Genomic DNA, 27,319 nt, shown 5'->3' with positions numbered 1-27,319 from the left:
GTCCTCGGCAGTTTTAACGCTGTCTTAGAAGGACGGCTAAAAAATAGCCGCCATCGACATCGCAACACCACCGGAAGACGCAAATCTTTTTTTAATATGTTTTATTGGTTTTTAACCTAATCACCTTAATATTTAGTAAACAGCGCATTGTCTGGGTTTATATTTTAAAAAAACAATCAATAACAATTAATTTCTATAATTCTATAGTGACCAGTCCACCAGCAGCCAATATGATGCCACAGAGACGTTATGAGAACATTGAGATGCTGGGCAGAAAATGGGAAGCAGTCTGGAACTGGCTGAGAAGGAGTCTGCATCTTCTCCAAAGACAGTCCCCCTCTCTAATTCCCAAGTGGTTATAGCAGAACCAAAAGTATGTAAGGAATGCCAGAAGCTTTCCTCCTCCCTCCCTCCAACAGAATGATAGGACACCTGCATGGTGGACTTGACCACAAAGTCTGAAGTCCACAAAACAAGGTCCAAAATTTACAAAGCCAAAGCAAGATCCAACATTTATGAAGCAAGGTCCAAAGTTCACAAAGTCAAAGAGAGTACATTGCAGAAACAAATGGTTGTTTCCAACAAAAGCACCTTCCCCTGCACCTGACTAAATCACCCCAAGTTCAGTGTTTCTTCTTAGGAGGAGCAAAGTTGCTTTCTCGCAAGCAGCCTCGTCAACCTCATTGCTTCTCTATGTTCTGCTTTTTGTGTCCGCAGATCAGGTGGGAGTGGCACTGTTGCTCATTGGAGGCAGTCTGTTGCCACTCCTCAATGTTAACTATTGGCAGCTGATCCTCCCCTGCTTCTGCTAGTGCAGGCAGCTGACCATTTGGTTAACCACTCACCCCCAATGCCCAGTGGGCACAGGACTGTGTCTTCCTCAGCCTCCAGGCTCTCTGGAGACTCTCGGGGATTCATGCCACTCCTGTCTGATGGCCCCGGTTCCATTTTCCTCCTCCGAATCAGCTTCCAATGGGGCTATCATAGAAAGCCTTAATTCATATTCTCCTTAAGAAGCCATTGCTGGACACACACACACACACACACACACACACACACACACACACAAACTGAATACTGGATGACTTACACCCAATATCCAATTTCCCCTTTGGGGGGAAGGTGGTTGAGCAATAGTTTTCAGGACTTTGGATGAAACAGATTATCTGGATCCTTTTCAGTCAGGTTCCAGGCCAAAGAGAATTGGTCACATTTTTGGATGATGTGTGGTATGGATGGGATGATGGTGGCATCCTTGCCTTCAGCAGCTTTCAATACCATCAACCATGGTATCCTCCTGCATTGACTGAGAGGATTGCCTGTAGGCATACTCTCAAGAGTGATTCGCTTTAGGCTTCTGGTTCCAGGTCGTGGCGCTATGGTCATGCGAAGAGACTGCTCTCTTTGCCGGCCGAGTTTCTTCTGCCAGTAGACCCTTGATCAGGTCGAACAGTCGCTCTGGAGGGGTGACTACCACTGAGGAGGCCTCCCGTTTGACTGAAGAATGGCGGCGGCATCTTCTGCAGTCCAGGTAAACTCCTTTGGGCCGATGGAGTAAAGATCGATCAGTAAAGCCGATCACTCAGCTGCACCAACCGCAAGCCACAAGAACATCTAAGCAAACAGAACCACCGGGGAAGATTCGGTGAGACCTTTTTTTGCCTCTATTTTTCCTATTTACTCCTGTGAAAAGCCTTTTTTTTAAACTATTTCCCTACTTTGTTAAAGCGGCGTTGTTGATGGGGGGGAAAGCCTTGAAACAAAGAAAAATTAAGTTCTACTTTTTTTAATGGCTGATATTATTTTTGGACATTTGGGGGTCCCAAAATTCCTTGATATAGAGACTTAATACGTCAGCTATTTGGAGAATATTGTTTTTTTCTATTTTTTACTATTTTTGTAATTAAAAGAAAAGAGGGAAAGAGGAAAGGAGGAAAGAAAAGAAATTACTTTTACAGGGGGGATTGGAAAGACGAAATAACTTTGGATAACCCTCTGGGGACATCTTGTGGTGAAATTACCAATTGCAATTGTTGTTTTCTCTTCTTGGACTTTGAGTCTGACTCTGACCTTCAAATTATCACAAAAAGGAAAAGATAAAGAAGCTGTACAGCTGGGTGGAAGTAGACATTAATTGTGTCATGGTTCCGACTAATGAAACACTTCAAAGAACTTCCAGGCATTGATTACCCTAAAAGCCTTTATTATTATTTACCCTAAAAGCCTTTATTATTGTTATTAAATACAGCCTCCACCAAAAGAATAATGGCTCTAAACACTATTGAAATGGAGGAACCCTGCCTAGACTTTAATTATAAATATATATTGGACAAAATTCATGAAAATACTGAGCTAATAGTCACCTATACAAGAGAGATTATTTCTCAACAACAAACTAAAGCAGAAGGCCTAAGTGAACATTTTGCAGGCCAAGAAACAGTAGAAGGGATACACACCCAAGAGACCTGTTCTCAACCTTGCTTACAACTTACTGAGATGGAGGAACTAAATCCACATCTGGATTATCAATCTACATTAGAAAAAACCTTGGTTGCTAATGAACAAATGATTTTTAACACAGAAACTAAGGATGTTATCCCAGAAGGACAAGCTGATGTGCAGAATTCAATTGACTTTTTGACAGATAAAAAATCAACAGAAGAAGAACCAAACAACACCAAAGAGGATTGTGTATCATTTTATATACAATTTATTCAGATCTTGGAGGATTCAAAAGTGACTGCAACTAAACTATACGTAACCTCAAAAAAGATGGCGATTGAGCTCCAATTACGAGCTATCGAGAATTGCCACAATTTTGTTACTAGCCTATTAAAATGGACAATGGGAGAATTCCCTTTGGTTTATGCACTCTGGCCAGAGATGAATGGAGATTTATTTGTGGATCTAGAGGCTTTATTATGAATACCTATTTGGAATAGAAAGAAGGCTGGAACAAGATATAAATATGGAATTTAAGATTACAGTTATGGATCGCAAAGGTTTCATAGAGATGTGGACTAATTTGGATTTGGACTTTTAAGAGGTGTTATCAGAATAAGATTTAGAACTTAGCATTGAAATATAGTAAGAACAGATTCTTTGGAATAATAGATCTTTCATCCTTGCTCTTTTTTCCTCTTGGTTTGTTTCTGTCTTTTTTTTTTACTATTTTTTCTATTTTTTTTATTATTAGGCATGATAATTAATTTGTGGAGGTATAATGAGAAAAAGATTGTAATAATGAAAGTGATGAAATTAATAAATGAAGAATTACTGAAGAGGAAACAGAATATGGTTAAGAATTGTAAGAATGTAATGATGGAAATAATATGTTTAAATAAGAGAAGTTAGGGACATCCAAATGGTAAATAATATGTTTGTTTAACGCTAAGTCGGATATGGTATTTGGAAATTAATAATAGCTGAAAACAGGACTTTGATTTATATAAGTAATGGGTTGCAGATAACCTTTATTGATTAATGGAATTTTTATTTAGGAATATATTAATGAATGAATCTTATTTAGAAATGTATTAATTTGACTATATCATGTTAATTGATAAAGAGGGAAATTTTAAGGAGTATTGTGTGAGCTATATATTTATGATGTTATTGTATTCAATTGATTACCCTATCTCCAATTGGCTCTTAAACTTCTAGGTGCAAAAATGGAAAAACCAATAAAACTGTTTAAAAAAAAAAGAGTGATTCGCTTTTCACCTAGTTTTGTCTCCATTCTCAACGTGACAACAGTTGGTATGGGGTAGGAATGGAATGCCAGGAATCCATCTGCAGATCATGAGACCCTGCTCCTCCCTTCAAGGCCATGCTGGGGAATGTTTGAATGGTTAGGTTACCATATCTCCAGGGAGGGAATAGAAATGGACCCAGGAAAGGTGAGGGCAATAACAGAATGGGAGGCCCCACGGACCAGAGGGCAACTTCTATGATGCCCAGGGAGATAGAGGAGCATAGGGGATTCATAGACAAGAACTTATCCAGGGACTTCATCCAGTCAGTCAAATCAAGGGTGGCTTCCCCTGTGCTCTTCAGGAAAAGAAAGACAGGTTCCCAAGGATGTGTGTGGATTATAGGGGGATAAATGCCATTTGCATGGAGAACATGTTACCCCTCCCCCTGATGAAGGACATGTTGGATTATTTGTCTAAGGGGAAGATTTTCTTTTTCTTCTTTTTTTAAAGTTTTATTTTTTTAACAGAGTTCAATAATAATTATTCAAAAAAAACGTATTGTCTGAATATCTTATTCACTAATACAAATTAAATTCCTAATCCCTAAATCTTTTCTCTAACCATTGATAAAAATAGGTCCCAAGTTTGAAAATATTCTGTTTCTTCTTTTTCTTTCAACCTTAAAGTAAGTCTATCCATTTCCGCACCGTCTAATATTTTTTTGATTATTTCTTCTTCTGGTGGTATTTCTTCATTCTTCCAATATTGTGCAAATATAATTCTTGCTGCTGTTATCACATGTAGAATCAAATATGTACTTTGCTTATCAGGTTTTTCTGGCATTATACCTAGTAAAAAAAATTCAGGTTTATAGTCTATGTGTTTCTCTAACATTTTTTCTAACCATGTGTGGATTATTGTCCAATATCTCCTTGCTTTAACAATGTCCACCACATATGATAATAAGTACCTGGTTTGTGTTTACATTTCCAACATTTCTCTGATATGTTTTTAAACATTTTTGCTAATCTTGTTGGTGACAAATGCCATCTATAAAACATTTTATATAAGTTTTCTTTGTATGAAGCTGACATTGTCAATTTATAGTTTCTTTCCCACAAACTTTACCACTTTTCTAAGTCTATATTATATCCAAAATTCTTTGCCCATACTATTATTGTCTCTTTTACTTGTTCATCTTTCATTGTGAAATTTAATAAGAAATTGTACATTTTTTAAATTAACTTTTCATCAGAAAGTAATAATGTCTGATCAAACATAGTCTGTTCTTTGTAAAATCCATACTGTTTAATATCTTTATCATATCTGACTTGCATTTGTAAATGTGACCACCATGTTAAATCGATACCCTGATTTTCCATCTCTTTCCTGGATTTTAAGTTCCCTTCAGAATTTAGAATATCTTTGTATGTCCATATTTTATCAAGACTGACTAGATTTGGATGTACGAATGTGTCCATTGTTGAAAGCCATCCTGGAATTTTCAAATAAATTTTACATTTTATATTTCTCCAAGTTAATAATAATGCATTTCTAATGTGGTGGTTTTGCAGGTCATGTCCCTCCAGATACAGCAATCGTTTATTTTTAAGAGTCATCCATTTTTTTATCCATGTTAACACTGATGCTTGATATAAAACCCAATCTGGCAAGCCAAAGCCTCCATTTCCCTTAGCTTCTTGTAACATTTTCAGTTTAATTCTAGCTTTCTTTCCTTGCCAGATAAATTTTTGAATTAGAGAGTTTAAATCTTTAGATAATTTTTTCTCCAGTTTTATAGGTATCATTTGAAATAAAGATAATATTTTTGGTAATATATTCATTTTCACCATAGCAATTTTTCCTAACATCGACAGTTGAAGATTCTTCCATTTTTCCAAATCAAGCTTTATTTGGTTTAACAATTTAATGTAATTATCTTCTTTTATTGTTGAACATTTTGCTGTCAAATATATTCCCAAATATTTGTCCTTTTTGACTATTTGCAATTCTATTTTTTCTGATAATTGCTTTTTTTATTTTTAACTATCATTTTAGTTTTTTCTCTATTTATTTTTAATCCTGCTATATCTCCAAATTATTCTGTCTTTTCTAACAGTTTAGGAATCGTCTCTAAAGGTTCCTCTAGAATGAATACCAAATCATCTGCAAATGCTTGCAGTTTGTAGGTTTCACCTTTTATTTTCAATCCTTTAATTTCTGGATCTTGCCTAATGTTTCTATTTAAAACTTCCAAAGTTAAGATAAATAGCAATAGGGATAATGGACATCCTTGTCTTGTGCCTTTTCATATATCAAAATTCTTTGTATAATCCCCATTTACAATTACTTTTGCTGATTGTTTCAGATATATTGTCTGAATTGTATTTATAAAGTTTTGACCAAAGTCCATTGTTTTTAGTTGTTGAATCATAAATTGCCAAGAAACATTATCAAATGCCTTTTGGGCATCTAAAAATACTAGTGCCAGTTGTTTCATAATATTCCAATGTATCTAGTATTACCCTAAAATTATTTTTTATTTGTCTCTTTGGCAAAAATCCATTTTGAACTGGGTATATACATTCAGTCAAAAAAATTTTCAGCCTCTCAGCTATTATTGAAGTGAAGATTTTATAATCCACATTCAGTAGTGATATTGGTCTATAGTTTTTGATCTGGGTCAGATCTAAGTCCTCTTTTGGTATCAAAGTAACATTAGCTTCTGTCCATGTATTTGGGAGTTTTGCCTCCAATAAAAGTTCATTACATACATTTTTCAATGGTGAACTTAATATATCTTGTAAACATTTATAAAACTCTGCCGGGAGTCGATCTGGTCCTGGTGTTTTTTTCATTTTTTTTGTCTTTTTATTGCCTCTGTCAATTCCATCATTGTTATTTTTTCATTTAACAGTCTTAAAGTTTTCTGGAATTTTTGGTAAATTATTTTCTTCCATATATTGAGTCATTTTTTCCCATGGAGTTTCTTCCTTGCATTCAGTTGCTTCATTTTTAAATAGTAAACAGCCTTTTTCATATACTAAACTGTTTATCAATTTTTTCTCCTTCTGTTTTTTAAGTTTATGAGTTAACCATCTTCCTGGTTTATTTGCATTCTCAAAAAAAGTTTTGCTTTGCCCTTTTAATTTGTTGTGCCAATTTTTCTGATTCTATTAAATTTAATTTATGTTTCATTATTTCATTTGTCTTTTCAATATTTTCTTTTGTGGGTTTATTTGTAGTTCAAATTCTAATTTTTTCAATTCTTCTCTTAACAATTGACATTGTTGTCTCTTTTCTTTCTTTTTTTTTGCCATGTATGTTATCGCTACGCCTCGAAAATATGCTTTGGCTGTATCCCATACATTTTGTAATGTTGTATCTTCTTTTTTATTTTCTTTGAAGAAAAATTCCATTTTTTTGTTGCTAAGTCTATAATTTCTTTCTCTTTTAATATAGATTGATTCAAAATCCATCTTAATTTTTTCTGCATTCCTTTCCACGCCATTTTTAAGGGGTTATGATCTGCCCAAGTACCTAATTCTATTTCAATTTTCTGCATATTAACCCTTAATTCAGGTGTCATGCCCCTCAGATCCTGTCTAGTATGCCTGCTATCAGCTTCTCCTAATAAAGGTTCCTTTTGGAAGAGAATGCTTCCACAGTTCTGCTTTCTTGGGATGAGGTATTGAAGTGAGTCCTGACACATCTTCCAAATCATATCAATTCTGGACCAAGATTTATGACTATTAGAATAAAATGCATATTGTGATTTTCCTGGGTTCGTTTCTCCCCAGATATCTTGCATACCAATTTCCTCTATCATAATGAAAAAAATCTTAGGTAATCTTTTTCTTCCTTGTTTCCCTGATTTACTGCTTTTATAGTCTAATGTCCCATCTACTATTGCACTGAAATCCCCAATTAAGCATATATTTTGATATTCCATTTCTACTATTTTTCTGTGAAGGTTTTGATAAAATTTTTCTTGTTTATTATTTGGTGCATATATTGCTATCAAAAGTATCTGTTTTAGATTTAAAAATATTTCTACCATTAATATCCTTTCTTCTTCATCTGCACAAATCATTTTGGAATCTATTGTTTCTTTGACATATATAACTACTCTTTTTTTTGGTGAGCTGATGTATAATAAAGTTTTCCAAGTTTTGGATTTTCCAAAAATTTATGATGTTGCTTTTTTATGTGTGTCTCTTGCAAACATGGCGACACGGATGAAAGAATCTGGAGCTCCAGTTTCCTAGTCCAATTTCGCTTCATCTGGAGACCCAAAGAGGTCAGAAAGTCACCCTGGAGAGGCAATGAGGAGGAAGGGAAACCTTGGGAGTTCGGAGCCAACAGCGGTTGGCCCAAACAGACCAAGGAAACTCTTTAAACAGGCGGGAGAAAGGCTGCTGGCAAGTATGCAGACAGCCCAAGCCACAGACAGCCGGGAAAGAAGTGAAGAGCTGCAGCAGCACCGCCGAACAGCTGACTATCAACATGTTTGATCTGGGTGAGATTCTCCTTTATTTCTCTTCCCTATGGACTTTTAAAATATAATTCCTTGAATTGGATAACTTTTAAAAGTAAAAAACCCCAGGAAGACTTGGGAAGAAGAGAGTTAAAAGTAGCGAGAAATCTGGAATGGGGGAACAAATTAAGGAATATAAAAATATGCAGAAAAGATTCGAGACTGATTGAAAAGAAAAAAATGATAATCTGTTGTTGGCTCAAAAAATTATTTGGGAAGATTTTTTTTACTTTGCTGTGAAAGAGCATTTTAAATAAAAATTTTACTACTGGATAGAGACACTATAACTAATGAAGGAAGATACTACAATAATACAGAAAAAATCAGAAGAGTGGTGACCTTGAAACAACACCTATGCTAAACAGAACATTCTGTGTTTCTATAAAAGAAAAAACAAATATTTTTTTAAACTACATCTTTCAACTTTAGACATACCTATTATAGAACTTTAGACCTACCTATTTAGAGATGGGCTTTTTCTTTTCTTTTTTCTTTTTTTCTCTAATATTTTTGAATTGACAGAAATATTTGGATTAGACTTATGCAGTTGGTGTTTTTTATTTTGCTGGATTACAGTTTAAAGTTGTTGTTGTTAATTGCGAAGTCGTGTCCGACCCATCGCAACCCCATGGACAACATTCCTCCAGGTCTTCCTGTCCTCTACCATCTTCTGGAGTCCATTTAAATTCACACCTACTGCTTCAGTGACTCCATCCAGCCATCTCATTCTCTGTCGTCCCCTTCTTCTATTGCCCTCAATCTTTCCCAGCATTAGGCTCTTCTCCAGTGAGTCCTTCCTTCTCATTAGGTGGCCAAAGTACTTGAGTTTCAACTTCAGGATCTGGCCTTCTAAAGAGCAGTCGGGGTTGATCTCTTCTAGGACTGACCGGTTTGAACGCCTTGCAGTCCAAGGGACTCGCAGGAGTCTTCTCCAGCACCATAGTTCAAAGGCCTCAATTCTTTTGCGCTCAGCCTTTCTTATGGTCCAACTTTCACAGCCATACATTGCAACTGGGAAAACCATGGCCTGGACTATACGCACTTTTGTTGGCAGGGTGATGTCTCTGCTTTTTAGTATGCTGTCTAGATTTGCCATAGCTTTCCTCCCCAGGAGCAAGCGTCTTTTAATTTCTTGGCTGCAGTCCCCATCTGAGGTGATCTTGGAGCCCAGAAAAATAAAATCTGTCACTACCTCCATTTCTTCCCCATCTATTTGCCAGGAATTGAGAGGGCCGGATGCCATGATTTTGGTTTTCTTAATGTTGAGTTTCAAGCCAACTTTTGCACTCTCCTTCTTCACCCGCATCAAGAGGCTCTTTAGTTCCTCTTCACTTTCTGCCATTAGAGTGGTATCATCTGCATATCTTAGGTTGTTGATATTTCTCCCGGCAATCTTAATTCCAACTTTTGATTCATCTAGCCCTGCCTTTCTCATGATGTGCTCTGCATATAAGTTAAATAGGCAGGGCGACAGTATACAGCCTTGCCGGACTCCTTTTCCAATTTTGAACCAATCAGTGGTTCCGTGTCCAGTTCTCACTGTTGCTTCTTGACCCGCATATAGGTTTCTCAAGAGACAAATGAGATGGTCTGGTACTCCCATCTCTTTAAGAACTTGCCACAATTTGTTGTGATCCACACAATCAAAGGCTTTAGCATAGTCAATGAAGCAGAAGTAGATGTTTTTCTGGAACTCCCTAGCTTTCTCCATGATCCAGCGTATGTTGGCAATTTGATCTCTAGTTCCTCTGCCTCTTCGAAATCCTGCCTGTACTTCTGGTAGTTCTCGATCCACATACTGCTGGAGTCTAGCTTGTAGGATTTTAAGCATAACTTTACTAGCATGTGAAATGAGTGCAATGGTGCGATAGTTTGAACATTCTTTGGCATTGCCTTTCTTTGGAATTGGAATGTAAACTGACCTTTTCCAATCCTGTGGCCACTGTTGAGTTTTCCAAATTTGCTGGCAAATTGAGTGTAGCACTTTTACTGCATCGTCTTTTAAGATTTTGAATAGCTCAGCTGGAATACTGTCACCTCCACTAGCTTTGTTGTTGCTCAGATTTTCTAAGGCCCATTTCACTTCACATTCTAGGATGTCTGGTTCGAGGTCAATGACCATCTCATTGTGGTTATCTGGGATGTTAAGCTCATTCTTGTATAGTTATTCTGTGTAGTTTTGCCATCTCTTCTTAATCTCTTCTGCCTCTGTTAGGTCTCTGCCATTTTGGTCCTTTATCATGCCCATCTTTGCATGAAACGTTCCCTTCATATCTCCAGTTTTCTTGAAGAGATCTCTGGTCCTCCCTATTCTGTTGTTTTCTTCTATTTCTTTGCACTGTTCATTTAAGAAGGCATTCTTATCTCTTCTAGCTACTCTCTGGAATTCTGCATTCAATTGGGTGTATCTTTCTCTTTCTCCTTTGCCTTTCGCTTCCCTTCTTTCCTCAGCTATTTGCAAAGCTTCCTCAGACAGCCATTTTGCTTTCTTGCATTTCTTTTTCTTTGGGATGGTTTTAGTTGCTACCTCTTGTACAATGTTGCGAACTTCCATCCATAGTTCTTCAGGCACTCTGTCTATCAGATCTAATTCCTTAAATCTATTTGTCACCTCTACTGTATATTCATCAGGAATATGATTTAGTTCATACCTGAGTGGCCTAGTGCTTTTCCCTACTTTTTTCAATTTAAGCCTAAATTTTGCAACGAGAAGCTCATGATCTGAGCCACAGTCAGCTCCTGGTCTTGTTTTTAGTAGTTGACTTTAAAAAAAACTTGGATTAGCCTAAAGCAGTTGGCTCTCTTCTAAACCTGGATTATAGCCTAAAGCAGTTGGCTTCTTTTTAAATTTGGATTATAACCTAAAGCAGTTGACTCCCCTTTAAACTTGGAATATAGCCTAAAGCAGTTGGCTCCCTATTAAACTAGGACTATAGGCTAAAATAGTTGGCTCCTTTTTGAAGTTAGATTTTAGCCTAAAACAGCTGGCTCTTTTTAAAGTTGGATTATAGCCTAAAGAAGTTGGCCTTTTTTTTCTTTCTCTTCTTCCTGTGGATTTACAAAATTTGCCTGATTGAACAATGAGTGCACCAAACCTCACTAAAATTACAAAAAAACCTGCTTCTGCACCCTCTTCTGGGTCCAGCTAGTCAGGGATCTACTGAAGCAATGTTACAATGAGAGAAAACAAACAATCTCCAAAAAGAGATGCATGCGACCTTACAATTAATGCAAGAAATGATGCAGAAGAATCATCAAGAAACAAAAAGCAATCTTGATAAGCGAAATGAACAAATGCTTGACATAAAGACACAATTTGAGGTTCATCAACAAGTGATCCTTAAAAATTAACAAAGAATTCAGAAGATGGAAGATCAATCAGAAGATACTGGGGAAAATTGAAGCACTAATGACAGAAAATGAAAGATTAGAACAAGCAAATCAAAACCTAGAAGGAGCGGTCGCTGCTTTGGAAATGGAGAAGGCGGTACACTATTTGAGATTCCAGAACATACCCAAAGATAAAGAGGAAAATATAGCAGAAGTGATTATTAATCTATTAGCAGAGGCCCTAGAAATGGAAAGACCGGAGATGCAGCAAGAAGTGGATGAGGTATTTAGAATGAATTCAAGTTATGCAAGGAAACACAAATTGCCCAGGGAAGTCCATGTAAGATTTATGAAGAAAACAATGAGGGATGAGATATTAAGAAGAGTTAGAGATGATCCATTACAATATAAAGATAAAGAAATAGTAGTGCTGAAACAGATTCCCAAGAGAATAAGGGATACTCGAAAATAATATCATTTCTTGACTACAAGCTGAGTGCAAAAGGAGTAAATTTTAGATGGCTGATGCCCGAAGGTATTTTAATCAATTGGAATAACACAAGATATCATTTGGACTCAGTGTGGAAGGCACAATATCAACAAGAGGATAGAAAAAGCCAGAAACAGACAGAACAAACAATAGAGGAAACAATTACACAGGTAGAAGAGGAAAAAGAGAAGATGAATCAAAAAGGTGAGGAAATAGTAAAAGAGCAGAGGATTACGAGATCAACAAGACCTAAATATAAGTAAACCAAAATGGAGAAGGAAAATGGAATTTTTTCAGTGAATATAAATGGATTGAATTCCCCATCAAAAAGGAAAAGAAGGTGGAAGATAGATTATAATGTGGGCTTGCTTAGAGAGAATGAGAATTTGTTGAAACAAATTAGAGATCAAAGCCGAACCCATATTAAAAGAATTTATGGTGTGTTAGTGGAATTGGATTCAGAAGCAGAATTAGTTAAAGATTGTATGGTTAAATGGGCTCAAAATTTTGATGAACCAATTTCATTAGATATATGGGAGACTATTTCGGTGAGGAATGTTAAATTTACACAAGCCCAAAATTTACGGGAAAATTTCTATAAAATGTTTTATAGATGGCACCTTGATCCACAAAAAATGTCTCGTATGTATTCAAACTTGCAGCCTAAATGTTGGAGATGTGGTTGCTTGGATGCCACTTATTATCATATCTGGTGGTCATGTAAAAGCATAAAAGCTTTTTGGATTAAGATACGGTGGAATATACAAAGAATTTTCAAAAGAAGGATAAAATTTACTCCACAATTGTTTTTGTTGGGTATTGTCTCTGATTGTGACAACAAAGAAATTATTTTAATGTTAAACTTAATTACAGCAGCAAGGTTGTTAATAGGACAGTATTGGAAGAAGGAATTTTTGCCTACTTTGCAGGAATGGTTTCTTAAAGTTTCTTACTTATCTGAAATGGCAAAAATTTTGGCTTTTTTGAAAGATCAATCTCAAGAGAAGTATCTCTTGGTGTGGAAAAGATGGATAAATTTTATTCAATATAGGTATGATATTAGAAAATATTATTTAGCGTTTGAATAATTTATATTTAAAGTTTAAGATATTATTTAGAAGTGTAGAAGTTTAGTTTTTCTTCTTTTTTTCCTTTTATTATTTTTTTATTTTCTTTCTTTTCTTCTTTTCCTCTTTCTGTTTTTTTTTATATATAATGGAGTTAATGTATTTAACAATTTGTTCATTGAATATAATCATATTTGTTTGTGGTTTATTTGAGTTTATAAGCTTTTTCTACTAAATTTTAGTTAACTCTGTATCTAGCTCTGGGAAGAACGGGGGAGGGTTTTGGGGAGGGTTGGGAGGGATTGGGAAAGGGGTTTTTATTGTAAAATTGTAAAAATTATAATAAAAAAAGGAAAAAAAATTTCAAACAACTAAGGGGAAGATTTTCATCAAGCTGGATTTGAGGGAAGCATACTACTGAGTTCGAATTAGGGAAGCGGATGAATGGAAAACTATGTTCAACTACCCTTTGGGATGTTATCAATTTCAGGTGATGCCGTTTGGGCTGCAAGGGGCACCTGTTGTGTTCATGCAACTGATAAATGAAGTCCTACACAAACACCTGTATAAAAGGGTGTTGGTGTACTCAGATGATATTTTAATCTATACTGAGACCATGGAATAGCATGTAAAGCTAGTGAGAGTTGTGCTAGAGAAGCTGCTAAAAGCTCGGTTGTATGTGAAGCTATCCAAATGTGACTTCTACAAGACCAATCTAGACTATTTAGGTTACCACATCTCCAGGAAGGGGGTAGAAATAGATCCAGGAAAGGTGAAGGCAATCTTAGAATGAGAAGCCTCACAGACCAGAAGCCAACTGCAGAGTTTCCTGAGGTTTGCGAACTTCTTTAGGTAATTTATTCCCACATTTGCACAGATAGCCCTACCAAGAACTTGCTAAAAGCAGGGAAGGGGACAAAGCCCAGACCAAGTCAACCCTTGAACTGGACTGTCAAGTGCCAAGTGGCTTTCGAAAAGCAAAAGAGACTCTGCCACTGCGCTGATTTTAAGATACCTGAACCCAGAGGAGCTATTCATGACCCAGGCAGATGCTAGTGACATGGCAGTGGGGGGCAGTTTTAATGCAGAGAAATGGAAGTGGAGAGTTTCAACCTTGCACCTATATGTGTCGGAAATAATCTGACACCGAGAGGCAGTGAACTATCTGAGAGAAGGAGGCATATGTTGTCCGCTGGGCCTTTCTCACCTGGAGACAGTTTTCAGAGTACAGTAAAATCCCGTTCGAAGTTTGGACTGACCACAAGAACTTGGAAGCACTGAAGGCCCCAAGGAAACTGTCCCCTAAGCAGATCCAGTGGGTTCAATACTTCAATTGGTTCAGCTTCGACTTACGTTAGTTTGCAACACTGGTGGAATGGATGGACTCCCTGAGAGGCATATTACAGTATGCAATGCACTAGGGAAAACCAGGGAGACCCAGAAAAAGCAAGCTGATTGGAAGATAGCCTCTCCAAAGGGAGTAAAGAGTGGTGATAAAGTGTACTTGTCCACAAAGTATTTAAACCTAAGACAGCCCTGTAAAAAAGCTGAGTCCTAAGTATATAGATCTTTCCTCCATTGTGCGAATTATAAACCCAGTGACAGTATAGCTACAGATACTGAGAAGTCTTAGGCAAGTTCACCCAGTGTATCATTGCAATTTGCTAAAGTCTGTTCGAGATTCTAAGCTAAGACCGGTTGGAGGGACCCCTTATAAGAGGGGAGGAATATTATGAGATTAAGGACATCTAATAGACACCACATCCTATGCCCCGATTCCTTCTACAACAACTTTGGCTAAACTCTTTGTGCAAAATGTATATCGTTTTCATAGGGCCCCATACCATAAAATATTTTGTGTGGTGGAAGAGCTATCCCGTAATGGATGCAGAATGGGTGGTGGCAAATGATGTTAAAGCAGCTAGACTAATAAAGAAGTTTCACGCCAGGTATCCTAAAAGACCAAAGTGAAACAGTGGTTTGTAAATGGTAAATTGTTTATGTTTTTGTGTATGTGTGTTCATTCCAAATGTATCATTTTCCTGGGGGTTGGCATGTCAAGAGTGATTCACTTTTCACCTAGTTTCTCTGTGCTCTCAACTTGACAACAGTCGGAAGGAGGGATAGTTGAATTGCATGGGGTGGGAATGGAATGCCAAGAATCCATTTGCAAATCATGAGACCCTGCTCCTCCTTTCAGTTCCACATTGCACAGGTGTTTGAACAGTCCAGGCAATTCTCATAACAAAAGGAGCATATGTGATTGGATATCACAGTGGACTCAAGGGAACAGCCAAAAGGGGAATTCAAGTTTAATTATGTGGACATTTGAGGGGGAAATTCAGAGCTGGTTTTGTTTCTTTTGTACCAATGTAGTGTATTCAATAAAAATGTTACTTTTGGGAAGAACAGTGTCCCAGGAGTTCCTTTCTTGGATTCACTAGCTGGACAGTGTTGTGCTGATTCATCTCCACTCTCCAGGGTCAATGGTAATCAAGAAAGAGAGCTCCTGACCCTGGTCCTTATGGTGTGGGGTGCTACAGGAATCGGTGCTCTTCCTTTTACTATTTAGCCTTATATGAGATAGATGGATGAACTCATGGGGTAAAGTATTATCACTATGTTGATGATGTCTAGCTATATATCTCTGCTCCTGGTAAATTAAGTGATACTGTGGGCATCCTATCCTGGTATCTGCTGGCTGTGAGGGTCTGATAGGGAACAACAGCTATTCAGCTTCAGCTGAATCCTGGCAAAACTGAGTGTCTCTGAATATTGGGGTCCTCTGGTTCTAGGACTACATCTGTGTAAATGGGGTTGCACTGCCCCAAACAGACCCTGCACACATACTCCTGAACTCAGAGTTCCTGCTCAAAGAGCAGATGACAATCATGGCTAGGAGGGCCTTTGCACAATATTTTATTGGACATCAGTTGTGCCCATTTTTGGATGAAGGGGCCCTGTTTACAATCACTCATGCCCTGGTCACCTTTCAATTGGATTTTGTTCTACATGGGGCTATTCTTAAAGACTATCTAGAAACTTCAGCTGGTGCAAAATGCAATACTATGAGTGGTTCACTTGTTACACCTCTACTGGGTAAGATGCATTGATTACCAGTTTGTTTCTAGGTCCATTTCACCAAGTGCTGGTTTTGACCTTTAAAACCCTACATGGCATAGGATTGGATTATTGATGGACTTCCTCTCCCCAGTTTCATCCATCCATCACACCAGATCTAATAGAATGGAAATGTTGTCTAGGAAGCTACATTTAATAGGCTCTAGACCAGTGGTTCTCAACCTTTCTAATGCCGTGACCCCATAATACAGTTCCCCATGTTGTGGTGACCCCCAAGTGGGTGTGGCCACCAATAAGAGGAAGTAGGACAGCTAGGGAAAAGGGAAAAAAATGGTGGACAGCGTGGTTTGGCGACCCCCGTGAAATGGTCGTTCGACCCCAAATGGGGTCCCGACCCACAGGTTGAGAACCACTGCTCTAGACAGTAGTTCTTTTCCGGCGTCCCTGTGGTATGGAATCTCTTCCACCCTGAGCCAAGGATGGCTTCATTGCTTTTAAGTTTCTAAGTTATGCCAGCAGGCCTGGGGACCTCAAGAGATGGGTGAACTAGCAAAGTGGCTCCATTATATTACTATTCCTTCATGTATTATTCTCGCTTTAGTTATTTTTGTAGTTCTTTAATGACTTTAATATTTGTTGATGATAATTGTTTTAGTTACTTATTGTTTTAGTTCTGTTGTATGCTACCCAGAATAAATTGCTTCTGAAATGGTCAGCTATACAAATTAGAGGAATCAATATTGGAATTGTTTTCAATATATTGGTTTGTTTTCACAACCCCTATAAAATAATTATATTGGCTTGCTCCTAGAACAAGAAGAATACAGAAAATTCATTTCTAGCAACTTGGGAAGGTTTCTATTGTCGTCCTTCAAGTTTTAAAAGTATTTATTTTCTCTGTCTCTTTTTTCTGCTTTTCAGGATTTCCTAAGACAATCAAGACACGGGAAAAGCTTTCTGAGTATCTTACCATAATGATATTTACAAGTTCAGCACAACATGCAGCTGTAAATTTTGGTCAAGTAAGTTTATTTAGATGTAATCATATGGATTATAAACTTTTAAAATGGCCAAAAATATAAAATGTAAAAAATGGAAGAAAACGTTTTCCTTCTGCAGAAAACACAGAAAAGATAGAATAAAAGGGGTGGATTTCAAATGGCACATTACAATTAATAAATGTATTGGTCACATTGATGGCAGAAGAAAAGCAAGAAATATGAAAGGAGAAGAAATAAAATTATCTTCAGAAATGGGCAACCTGCACAACTGTACCCCATAGCATACAGTCTAATTTGTCCCTGAAAATGGACACAACTAAAAAAAATCAGACTTGTTACTGTGTATATTCACAAGTATTAAGAGGCAAAGGGCTGATTAAATTTATAACCTTGGAGGTCTTCAAGTCCAGCCCCCGGTTCAAGTAAGTGACCCTATACCATTTCAGACAAGTAGCTGTCTAGTCTCTTCTTAAAAGCCTCCAGTGATTAAGCACCCACAATTTCTGAAGGCAAACTGTTCCACTGGTTAATTGTTCTCATTGTTAGGAAATTTTGTCCTTAGTTCTAGGTTGCTTCTCTCCTTTGGTTAGTTTCCATCTATTGCCTCTTGTCTTGCCTTTTGGTGCTTTGAAAAATATGTTGACCCCCTTTCTTTGTGGCAGCTCCTCAAATATTGGAACACTGCTATGATGTCACCCCAGTCCTTCTTTTCACTAGAGTAACATACCCAATTCCTGCAACCATTCTTCATATGTTTTAGCCTCCAACCCTTTAATCATCTTTGTTGCTCTTTTTTGAATTCTTTCCAGAGTCTCAACTTCTTTTTTATATTGTGGTGATCAAAACTGGATGCAGCATATCAAGTGTGGTCTTACCAAGGCCTTATAAAGTGGTACTAATACTTCATGTGATCTTGATTCCATCCCTGTGTTAATGCAGCCTAGGATTGCATTGGCTTTTTTGACTACTGAAACAAACTGTTGGCTCATATTTAAGTGATTGTCCACTAGGACTTCAAGATCCCTCTCATAGTTATTGCTATTGAGCCAGGTTTCACCTAATCTGTACCTGTACATTTGTTTTTTCTTGCCTAAGTGTAAAACCTTATTTTTCTTTACATTGAATTTCATTTTGTTAGATAAGATCCAGTGTTCAAGTCTGTCGAGATCCATCTGGATTTTGAGCCTAGAGATCTGAGTGCTGTGCAATGGGATGAACTCTGGTTCCTTGGCCCAGCTCCTGCTCACCTAGCAGTTTGAAAGTATGCAAATGCGAGTTCACTATTAGTACCACGTCAGTGGGAAGGTAACAGAGTTCTTTGTCCCTTTGATATATAGCCAAAGTAATAGTTTTATTGAATACACTACATTGGCACAAAAGAAGCAAAACCAGCTCCAAATTTTCCACTCAAAGCCTATATAATTAAATTTGAATTCTCCCTTTGGCCATTTTCCATGATCATAGAAAATGACTTCAGATAATGCTGGCTCCCTCAACTAAGAAACAGAGATAGCATCACACCCTAGAATTGGACATGATTGAACAGGGAAACCTTTACCTTTTTAAATTTTACAATACTGCCTAAAAGTTCCTGTTTCATGGACTACTATAGAATTAGGATAGCATCTTTAGACTAGTGAAGCAAAAGAAGTGAACTTTGCCAGGGACTCTAATCTAAATAATAAATAATAACTCTAAATAATAAAAATGACATTAGGGGAAGCAAATTAAAGATTTGGGGGAGCAGTAATTGAAGAATCACAGTTGGAATGATTCATGTAAGCTACTGAATCTGAGTCCAGTAATCACAATAAAAGCACTCCTGATAGATCTATCTACCCTGTACATGAGCACATCCAAAGAAAGGGAGCCTCTATCTACAGAAGTAAATATATTGCTGAACTTTTTTTCATTGTTGTAATATTCAATGGTTATCTGTTCTCATGGAATCAAAAACTTGGAAGATACTTATATTGTAGTTCAATTTCAGTACAGATTATCACCCAAATTTTGTTTGAAGAGTTCAAGAGGAGCAAAACAACAACAACAACAACCCTCACAACTTAATTTGGCTAGCTGTTCCAATAGTTGACAGTTAATACAGTCAGGATATTTCCTCATATTTTCACTTCACTGATTCTGGTCCTGCTCTCTTGGCAATAGAGAATAATGTCAGATGTCCAGCTAGCGAATCCAAGAAAGGGACTCCTGGGACATTGTTCTTCCCCAAAGTAATAGTTTTATTGAATACACTACATTGGCACAAAAGAAGCAAAACCAGCTCTAAATTTCCCACTCAAAAGTCTATATAATTAAACTTGAATTCTCCTTTTGGCCATTCCCCTTAGTCCAGCAGCCCCCAACCTTTTGGGCTCCAGGGACTAGTTCCATGGAGAAAGGTTTTTCTGTGAACCATAGGGGGTGGTTTTGCATGCTGCCTCCATACTATGGGTGGGGCTTTGCTTCTTTGCATGGACCAGTTGCTGGCATGCCATGGACTGGTGCCGGTCCATGGACCGGGGGTTGGGGACTGCTGCCTTAGTCCATTGCATTGTCCAATGAACTATATTCCATTTGTTATGGGAACTGCATGGATTGTTGAAACACCTGCACAGCATGTCCTTGAATGGGGAAGCAGGGCCTCATGATCTGCAGACGGATTCTTGGCATTCCATTCCCACTCCACATGTTTCAACCACTCCCCTCCCGACTGTTGTCAAGTTGAGAGCAGAGAAGAAACTAGGTGAAAAGCAAATCACTCTTGACAAATAAGTTCATCTCCCACTTTTATTCAACTGCCTTTCAGGAATTTGAAGATGGCATCATATCTTCCCTCTGTAATTTCTTCTGTGGACTAACCATAACTAGGACTTTCAATTATTTCTCATGGGATTACTTTACTAGATCCTTCACCATCTGATATTCTGTACTTGCTCCAAATTGTCATTATCTTTTTGGATAAACTGTGGTGCTCAGAACTGGAGACTTTGCTTCAGGTTAAGATCTGCCCTTTTAGCAGTTGCATCACACTGCTGGTTCATAACAAAAAACTTGCAGCAGAAGTCAAGGATAATAAAAAAAAAGTTTCTTCCAACATATTAATAACAAGAAAAAAGTCAAGGAAACTGTAGGTCCACTAAAGAGAGAAGATGGCAAGGAAATTACAGGAAACAAGGAGAAAGCAGAGCTGCTTAACTCATTCTTTGCATCAGTCTTCACACAAAAAGGAATTATAGCCCAATGTACCAAAAACACTACTGCAAAAGACAAACTAGAAACAAAAATTAAAATAAGCAAGAAAATGGTAAGAGAACATCTATCCAACCTTGACGAATATAAATCACCAGGACCCGACAGATTATATCCCAGAGTTCTGAAGGAGATGGCAGATGTTATCTCAGAACCATTTGTACCATATCTTTCAAAAATCCTGGAGCACTGGGGAAGTACCTGAGGATTGGAAAAGGGCTGATGTGGTTCCCATCTTCAAGAAAGGACAAAAAACAGACCCAGGAAACTACAGAGCTTGGAGTCCTAGTGGATGATCCCTTGACTATGAGCCAGCAGTGTGCAGCAGCAGCCAAAAAAGCTAATACAATCCTGGGCTGTATAAACTGAGGTATAGAATCAAAATCATGTGAAGTATTAGTACCGCTTTATAAAGTCCTAGTAAGACCACACCTGGAATACTGCAACCAATTTTGGTCACCATACTACAAAAAATATGTTGAGACTTTGGAAAAAGTTGAGAGAAGAGCAACTAAGATGATCAAAGGTCTGGAGACTAAAACATATGAAGAACTGCTACAGGACTTGGGTTTGGCTAGTCTAAAGAAAAGAAGAAACAGGGGTGACATGATAGCTGTATTCCAGGATTTGAGAGGCTGCCATAAAGAAGACAGGGTCAAATTATTCTCCAGAGCATCAGAGGGCAGGACAAGAAATAATGGTTGGAAACTAATCAAAGAAAGAAGTAACCTGAATTTAGGAGAAACTTCCTGACAGTGAGGACAATTAACCAGTGAAATAGCTTGCCTTCAGAAATCACAGGTGCTCCATCACTGGAGATTTTAAGAAGAGACTATACAGTCACTTATCTGAAATTGTATAGGTTCTCCTGCTTGAACAGGGGCTGGACTAGAAGACCTCCATGGTCCTTCCAGTTCTGTTCTGTTCTGTTCTATTCTATTCTATTTTAGTGTTCAACAAAGACACACAGTTCTTTCCCACTCTATATTTGAACTTCATATTTTTTCAGTTGAAATGTAGAACTTCTCTCTGTTAAATTCCATTCTATGCATTTCGGTCCCTTTTTTTATTTAAATATTAGCTGTTCCATTTGTCATCTGTTGACTTGGTAAGTGTTCTGTTTTGTGCATTGGTAAGGCATTGAGACTAGGCAGGTGTAACAACAGTTGCTTCTTTATTCAAGCTTCAACAGAACCAACACAAAATGGCATGGATCCCTTTTATACCCTTTTGCAGAGAACAGCATCAGCCAATAAATGCAATGTATTTCCCCACTTTGCACGTGCGCAATAGGCTGGAGACAGCCTGTCTAGCCTGGGCAGCCACATGGTCTGCCCGGGTCTCCCTGCAACTTCTTGCATCTGCTCTATGAATCACAGGCCCAGGACATAACACCCCTCTCCTCTTAGTTCAAAAATATATACACTACTATTTTTTAACTACTACAAGGTTACCCTTTTGAGCGTGTTCTTATTTCTAGGGAACCCTTAGGTCTGCCAGCTTACTGACAGGAACCTTACATAATCTTACCTGCTCCGAGCGTCTCAGAGCTACTGCAAGTGCCCGGTCTGCAAGCTCGCCTGCCAGGCTCGGCAGACCGGGACTTTGAGGCCCAATTGATACAGGCGAACCTGCATCTTGCTAACTGGCCTGGTCCGGTAAGCCCAACCCTTTGTCCATTTGACTTTGGCTGGCTCTTTCTGGTAAGCCCAGATCAGAGTTCCTTGGTGGGATGGAATTCCCCAGGTCAGCGAGAGACCCCTGTTGGGAGCATTGTCCCGTAGGCACAATGCCAGCAGTAGGAGTGGCATGAAAAAACGGTTGCGTGAAATGTCCCATGGACCCATTGCCAGAGTCAGGATCCGCCTCGTTGGCAAAATGCCTAATTGCAGAATGCAAACCCCCCGCTTTCGCAGAGAGACTGAGATCCATGATCGTGATCATGGTCCTCCCCCCTGAGAGCAGAGTCAGTAGCGGAAGGGTGACTAGGTAGTCTCCATCGCAGCTGGTCAATATGCTGATGCAGCACGCGACCATCTGCCAAGGCCACTTTGTATGACAGTGGCCCAGTAACTTTGCAGACCACTGGTGTCACCCAGAGATCTCCAGGTCCATAGTTTCTTGCCCAAACCAGATTGCCCACCTGTAGTCTCCTCAATGCCTGCAGCTGTGACATCTGTGAAGCCACCCAGTCTGGGTGCAATCTATCCAGTTTGGTAATGAGACAGCGACCCCAGAAGAGTTCAGCTGGGCTCTTGCCTGTAGCTGTGCAAGGTGTGGTGCGGTGGCAAAGGAGAAAATCAGCTAACCTGTGGTGCCAGCTCCTGTGAGTGAGCCTCTTCAAGGCATCTTTGGTTGTGCGCACCATGCGCTGGAAGCTGGATGAAAGAGTGCCGAAGTAGCATGACGAATCGTGTTGGCTTGCTGGAAAGCCTGGAACTCTGAAGAGGTGAATTGAGGCCTGTTGTCGGAGACAAGGACATCTGGCAGCCCATGAGAGGTGAAGATCCCTCTCAGCACCTGGATGGTCCTAGCAGTAGTCATGGTGGACACTGGAATGACCTCTAGCCATTTAGAGTGACTGTCCACAACAATGAGGAAGAATTGCCCCTGAAAGGGGCCAGCGTAGTCGATATGAACCCTTGACCAAGGAGCATGTGTATCCTCCCACCTGTGTACAGGAGCTTGTGGCATTTCAGGCTTGGACTGTTGGCAAATGTGGCACCCCTGGACCTGGGTCTCAATCTCCTTATCAAGCCCAGGCCACCAGAGATAGCTGCGCACAAGCGCTTTCATCCTGACTATTCCCGGATGTCCCTCATGCAGAGACTGCAAGACTCTAGTCCTCAATGAGGTTGGGATCACTACCCTGCTACCCCACAGGACACAACCCTTAAAGGTGGATAGCTCATGCTTCCTTTTCCAGAAACTCTTAAAATTGGTGCCAGGACACGTGTCAGGCCATCCTGTTAGCGTGTGATCAGTGGCTGTTTCTGCAGCCACATCCCCTGCATTGAGGGGAGACTCAGGCAAATCCTGGATAGCCAGAATGTGGTTAGCTGGAGCAGGATCTGACTCTACAAGCTGTAGAGATAACCTACTAAGGCCATCTGCATGGCCCATTTCTTTGCCTGGTTTGTGAACCAGGGAGTAGTCATACGCAGAAAGGAAAATTGACCACCTCAATATTCTAGGAGAAATTATGTGTGGGGTTTGCTTGTTCGTTGTGAACAACCCCAGCAGTGACTTGTGGTCTGTAAAGACCGTGAAGTGGTGACCATACAAAAAGTCATGGAACTTTTTTATGCCAGCCACTATGGCCAAGGCTTCTCTGTCTATCTTTGCATAATTACGCTCAGCAGAAGACAGAGTCCTTAAATAGTAGGCCACAGGAACTTGTGTTCCATCGGCCTTGAGGTGACTTAAGACAGCCCCGATCCCATAAGGGGATGCATCACAGGCTATACACACCGGCAGCTGCTCATTGAAATGAGCGAGAACCGCATTTGAAGACAACAATGCCTTGACCTCAGCAAAACTCCGTTTATGGACTTGTGTCCACTTCCATGGAGCCTGTTTGTCCAAGAGCTGGTGTAACGATTCTGCCACTGCAGCCTTGTTAGGGAGGAAGGAATGGTAAAAATTTAGAAGTCCAAGGAAGGCTTGAAACTCGCTCTTCAACTTGGGACTTGGGATCTGCTGAATCGCTTTGAGCTTAGATTCAGCAGGATGGATGCCTTCGGCATCTATGCGAAACCCCAGGAATTCAGTGGAAGTTACTCCAGTTTTGCATTTTTCCTTCAGCCCCGCTTCGCAGAAACGCAGCAAAACAGACCAAAGCCTTTCAGCCAGGTTTTTGATTGATTCCCCTGCGATGAAGACATCATCGGAATTTGGGCAAACTCTCAGAATGTTATGGAGCGTTCACTCCATCACACTTTGGAAAATGCCAGGGGCTACGTTAACCCTGAACTGCAGTCTTCTGACTTTGAAAGCTCCCCGGTGTGTTACAATCGTCTGGCCCTCTGCCATTGCATCATCAACTGGTAGCTGTTGATAGGCCTAAGCCAAATCGAGTTTGGCAAAAACTCGGCCTCCTTTGAGTGAGGCAAAAATGTGGCTCACCACAGGCACTGGATAAGAATGCTGCTGTAACACTTTGTTTAGCGTGCATTTATAATCTGCACAAATGCGGACTTCCCCGTTGGCCTTGAGTGGTGTGACTATGGGTGTTTCCCATAGACTGGTATCCACAGGTTCCAAAATACCTTGCTGTAAGATTAGCAAAATTGTTTAAAAATATGTCAAATAGATGTTGGAAATGTAAACATAACATAGGCATATATTATCACATCTGGTGGACATGTGGTAAGGCAAAGGCCTATTGGAGAAAGATACATATGTGGTTAGAAAAAATATTGGGTGAACAAGTGGATTTTAAACCTGAACTTTTTTTACTAGGTATTATGCCTGAAAAGACTAATAAGCAGAAATTATATTTAATCTTACACATTACTACAGCAGCGAGAATAATTTTTGCACAATACTGGAAGAATGAAGGACTGCCATCAGAAGAAGAAATAATCAGGAAAATATTGGAATGTGCAGAGATGGACAGATGGACAGATGCCCGGCAAGTAGCAGAGTGAAAACGGCAGTCGGAGTGCTTGTGGCGTCCTCCACATCCAAAACACCGAGGGAACAGAACTGCCTTGTCAGTCCCCTTGTCAGCACGCTCCTGGGGCCTTCTCTCTGCTGGCTGCTGCAGACAGTCGACCTCATTTTCGGAATCCAGTTCGGATACCTCTTGAGCAACCTCTTGATGGATTGAGCCTGAACTTGTAGGGTTCTTGGAAAGCTGCAAGGCCTTAACAGTTCCTCTCGCTACTTCGTCGGCTGTGATCTCCCTTAGTACATCCTGGAAGGAAACGTCTTCCCTTGCAAAAATCTTTTGCTGCAGTTCTCGGCTCCTCAAGCCACAAACTAGCCGATCACGTAGCTGTTCTTCTAAGTCTTTGAACTCACAGGATCTTGCAGCTTGCCGCAAAGCAGCAATAAAGTCCACAGCAGACTCTCCTGGACATTGGTCCTGCTGTTCAAATGCATGACGCCATGCAATCACTGATAGCTTTGGTTCAAAATGTTCCTTTAACAGTTTCTTAAGCTCAGTATAAGCAATGGATTCCAGAGGTGCTGGGGCAACCAGATTTTCAGCAATATCAAATGTCTCTTGCCCACAGACACACAGTAACATTGCGGCTTTGAGCCCGTCCTCCCGAACTTGGTTTACCCGAAAGTAGTTTTCTACTCTGGCAACGTATGAACTCCAACCTTCAGGGTGCGCTGTATCGAATTCGGACAAACACCCTATCTTAGCCATCGTTCCTTCTTGGCGGCCTCATCAACGCCTCGTGCTGCTCAGGCTTGCAAAGGGGTTCCAGGGCGAATCTTGCTAAGCTCTCCTCCAGCGTTTTCATACTGGCAGGCAGAGTCGCACAAGTCGGAACGCCGAACTTCCAAGCACTTTGGCCTCCCGTGGTGAGTCAGCTAATATTCTTTTGTTGTTCGCTTGCAGCACAATCCCACCTTCATCGCCAATGTTCTGTTCTGTGCATTGGTAAGGCATTGAGACAAGGCAGGTGTAACAACAGTTGCTTCTTTATTCAAGCTTCAACAGAACCAACACAAAATGGCGCGGATCCCTTTTATACCCTTTTGCAGGGAACAGTGTCAGCCAATAAATGCAACGTATTTCCCCACTTTGCACGTGCGCAATAGGCTAGAGACAGCCTGTCTGGCCTGGACAGCCACGTGGCCTGCCCGGGTCTCTGTGCAGCTTCTTGCACCTGCTCTGTCAATCACAGGCCCAGGACATAACAGTAAGTATCCCCTCAATTCCCTCAGCTATAGCAGGGATAAAAATGCTTCTTGGGATCACTTATTTCCCTTTTTAAAAGATTGGAACATTAGTTTTTCTCCAATCATCTTATTTTCCCTATACTCCCCTGTACTCCACATTACAAAAAAAAGATGTCGAGACTTTGGAAAAAGTGGGAAGAAGAGTAACTAAGATGATTAAAGGCCTGGAGACTAAACATATGAAAAACAGTTGCAGGATTTGGGTTTGGCTAGTCTAGAGCAAAAGAAGGACTAGGGGAGACATGATAGCAGTATTCCAGTATTTGAGAGGCTGCCATAAAGAGGAGGAAGTCAATTTGTTTTCCAAAATACCAGAGGGGAGGACAAGACATAATGGATGGAAATCAAGGAGAGAAGCAACCTGGAATTAAGGAGGAAATTCCTAACAGTAAGGACAATTAACCAGTGGAAAAGCTTGCCTTCAGAAGTTATGGAGTTTTTAAGAAGTGACTGGAGAGTCATTTGTCTGAGCAGGGGGCTGGACTACAAAACCTCCAAATTCCCTTCCAACTCTATTCTGATTGATCTGTTCTCTGGTCTTGCTGTGGCATCTCCCCCACTTTCCTTCTCCACTTGTTCATAATTGGAGACAGGCATGATTTGCACAACCCCCATGGTAGATTATTTCTCCAGGTCGATTGGTAATGAAATTCTGGCTTAAGTCAGTCCAGCCTCAACTTGAGCTTTTAAGTAAACATGATTCTTAACACCATTGGGTTGAGAAAAACATGATTTACTAGAAGCCAAATGAAATACAGTAGTGCAAAGCCAGAATTGAAATTAATGCACCAATTCCCCAAATAAAACTTTTCCAGGCTTAGGCACTTTCCATTGCTGACCCCATCGTCCAATCAATCTCCAAAAAGATGTTTTTGATGCAGCCACTCAGATCATAGGCTGGCTCGCAGCTGCATTCTTCTCATAGCGAGGCAACCTTGAAATGCCATCTC

General features: G+C 39.6%; 1 protein-coding gene across 2 annotated transcripts in view; it reads left to right on the top strand.

Moving 5' to 3' along the window:
* The window catches only part of ALOX5 (arachidonate 5-lipoxygenase), a 195,086-nt gene that overhangs the window by 158,066 nt on the left and 9,701 nt on the right, over positions 1 to 27,319 (top strand). Inside the window, exons 12-13 of one of the 2 annotated variants that reach the window (XR_005554610.1) lie at positions 17,122 to 17,222; positions 18,340 to 18,506. Coding sequence is in view for 1 of the 2 variants with exons in the window: in XM_039326022.1 (XP_039181956.1) it covers positions 17,122 to 17,222 (101 nt within the window). In the remaining variant the exon portion in view is untranslated. The remainder of the gene's footprint in view (positions 1 to 17,121; positions 17,223 to 18,339; positions 18,507 to 27,319) is intronic. The other variant, XM_039326022.1, reaches the window with a different exon arrangement.

This window comes from Crotalus tigris, unplaced genomic scaffold, assembly GCF_016545835.1.
Source record: "Crotalus tigris isolate CLP2741 ecotype Arizona unplaced genomic scaffold, ASM1654583v1 scf7180000024339.11422700, whole genome shotgun sequence".
In the NCBI taxonomy this organism is placed as follows: domain Eukaryota; kingdom Metazoa; phylum Chordata; class Lepidosauria; order Squamata; family Viperidae; genus Crotalus; species Crotalus tigris.
Note: the sequence above shows the minus strand (reverse complement) of the source record. Positions and strands in the feature narration are given on the sequence as shown.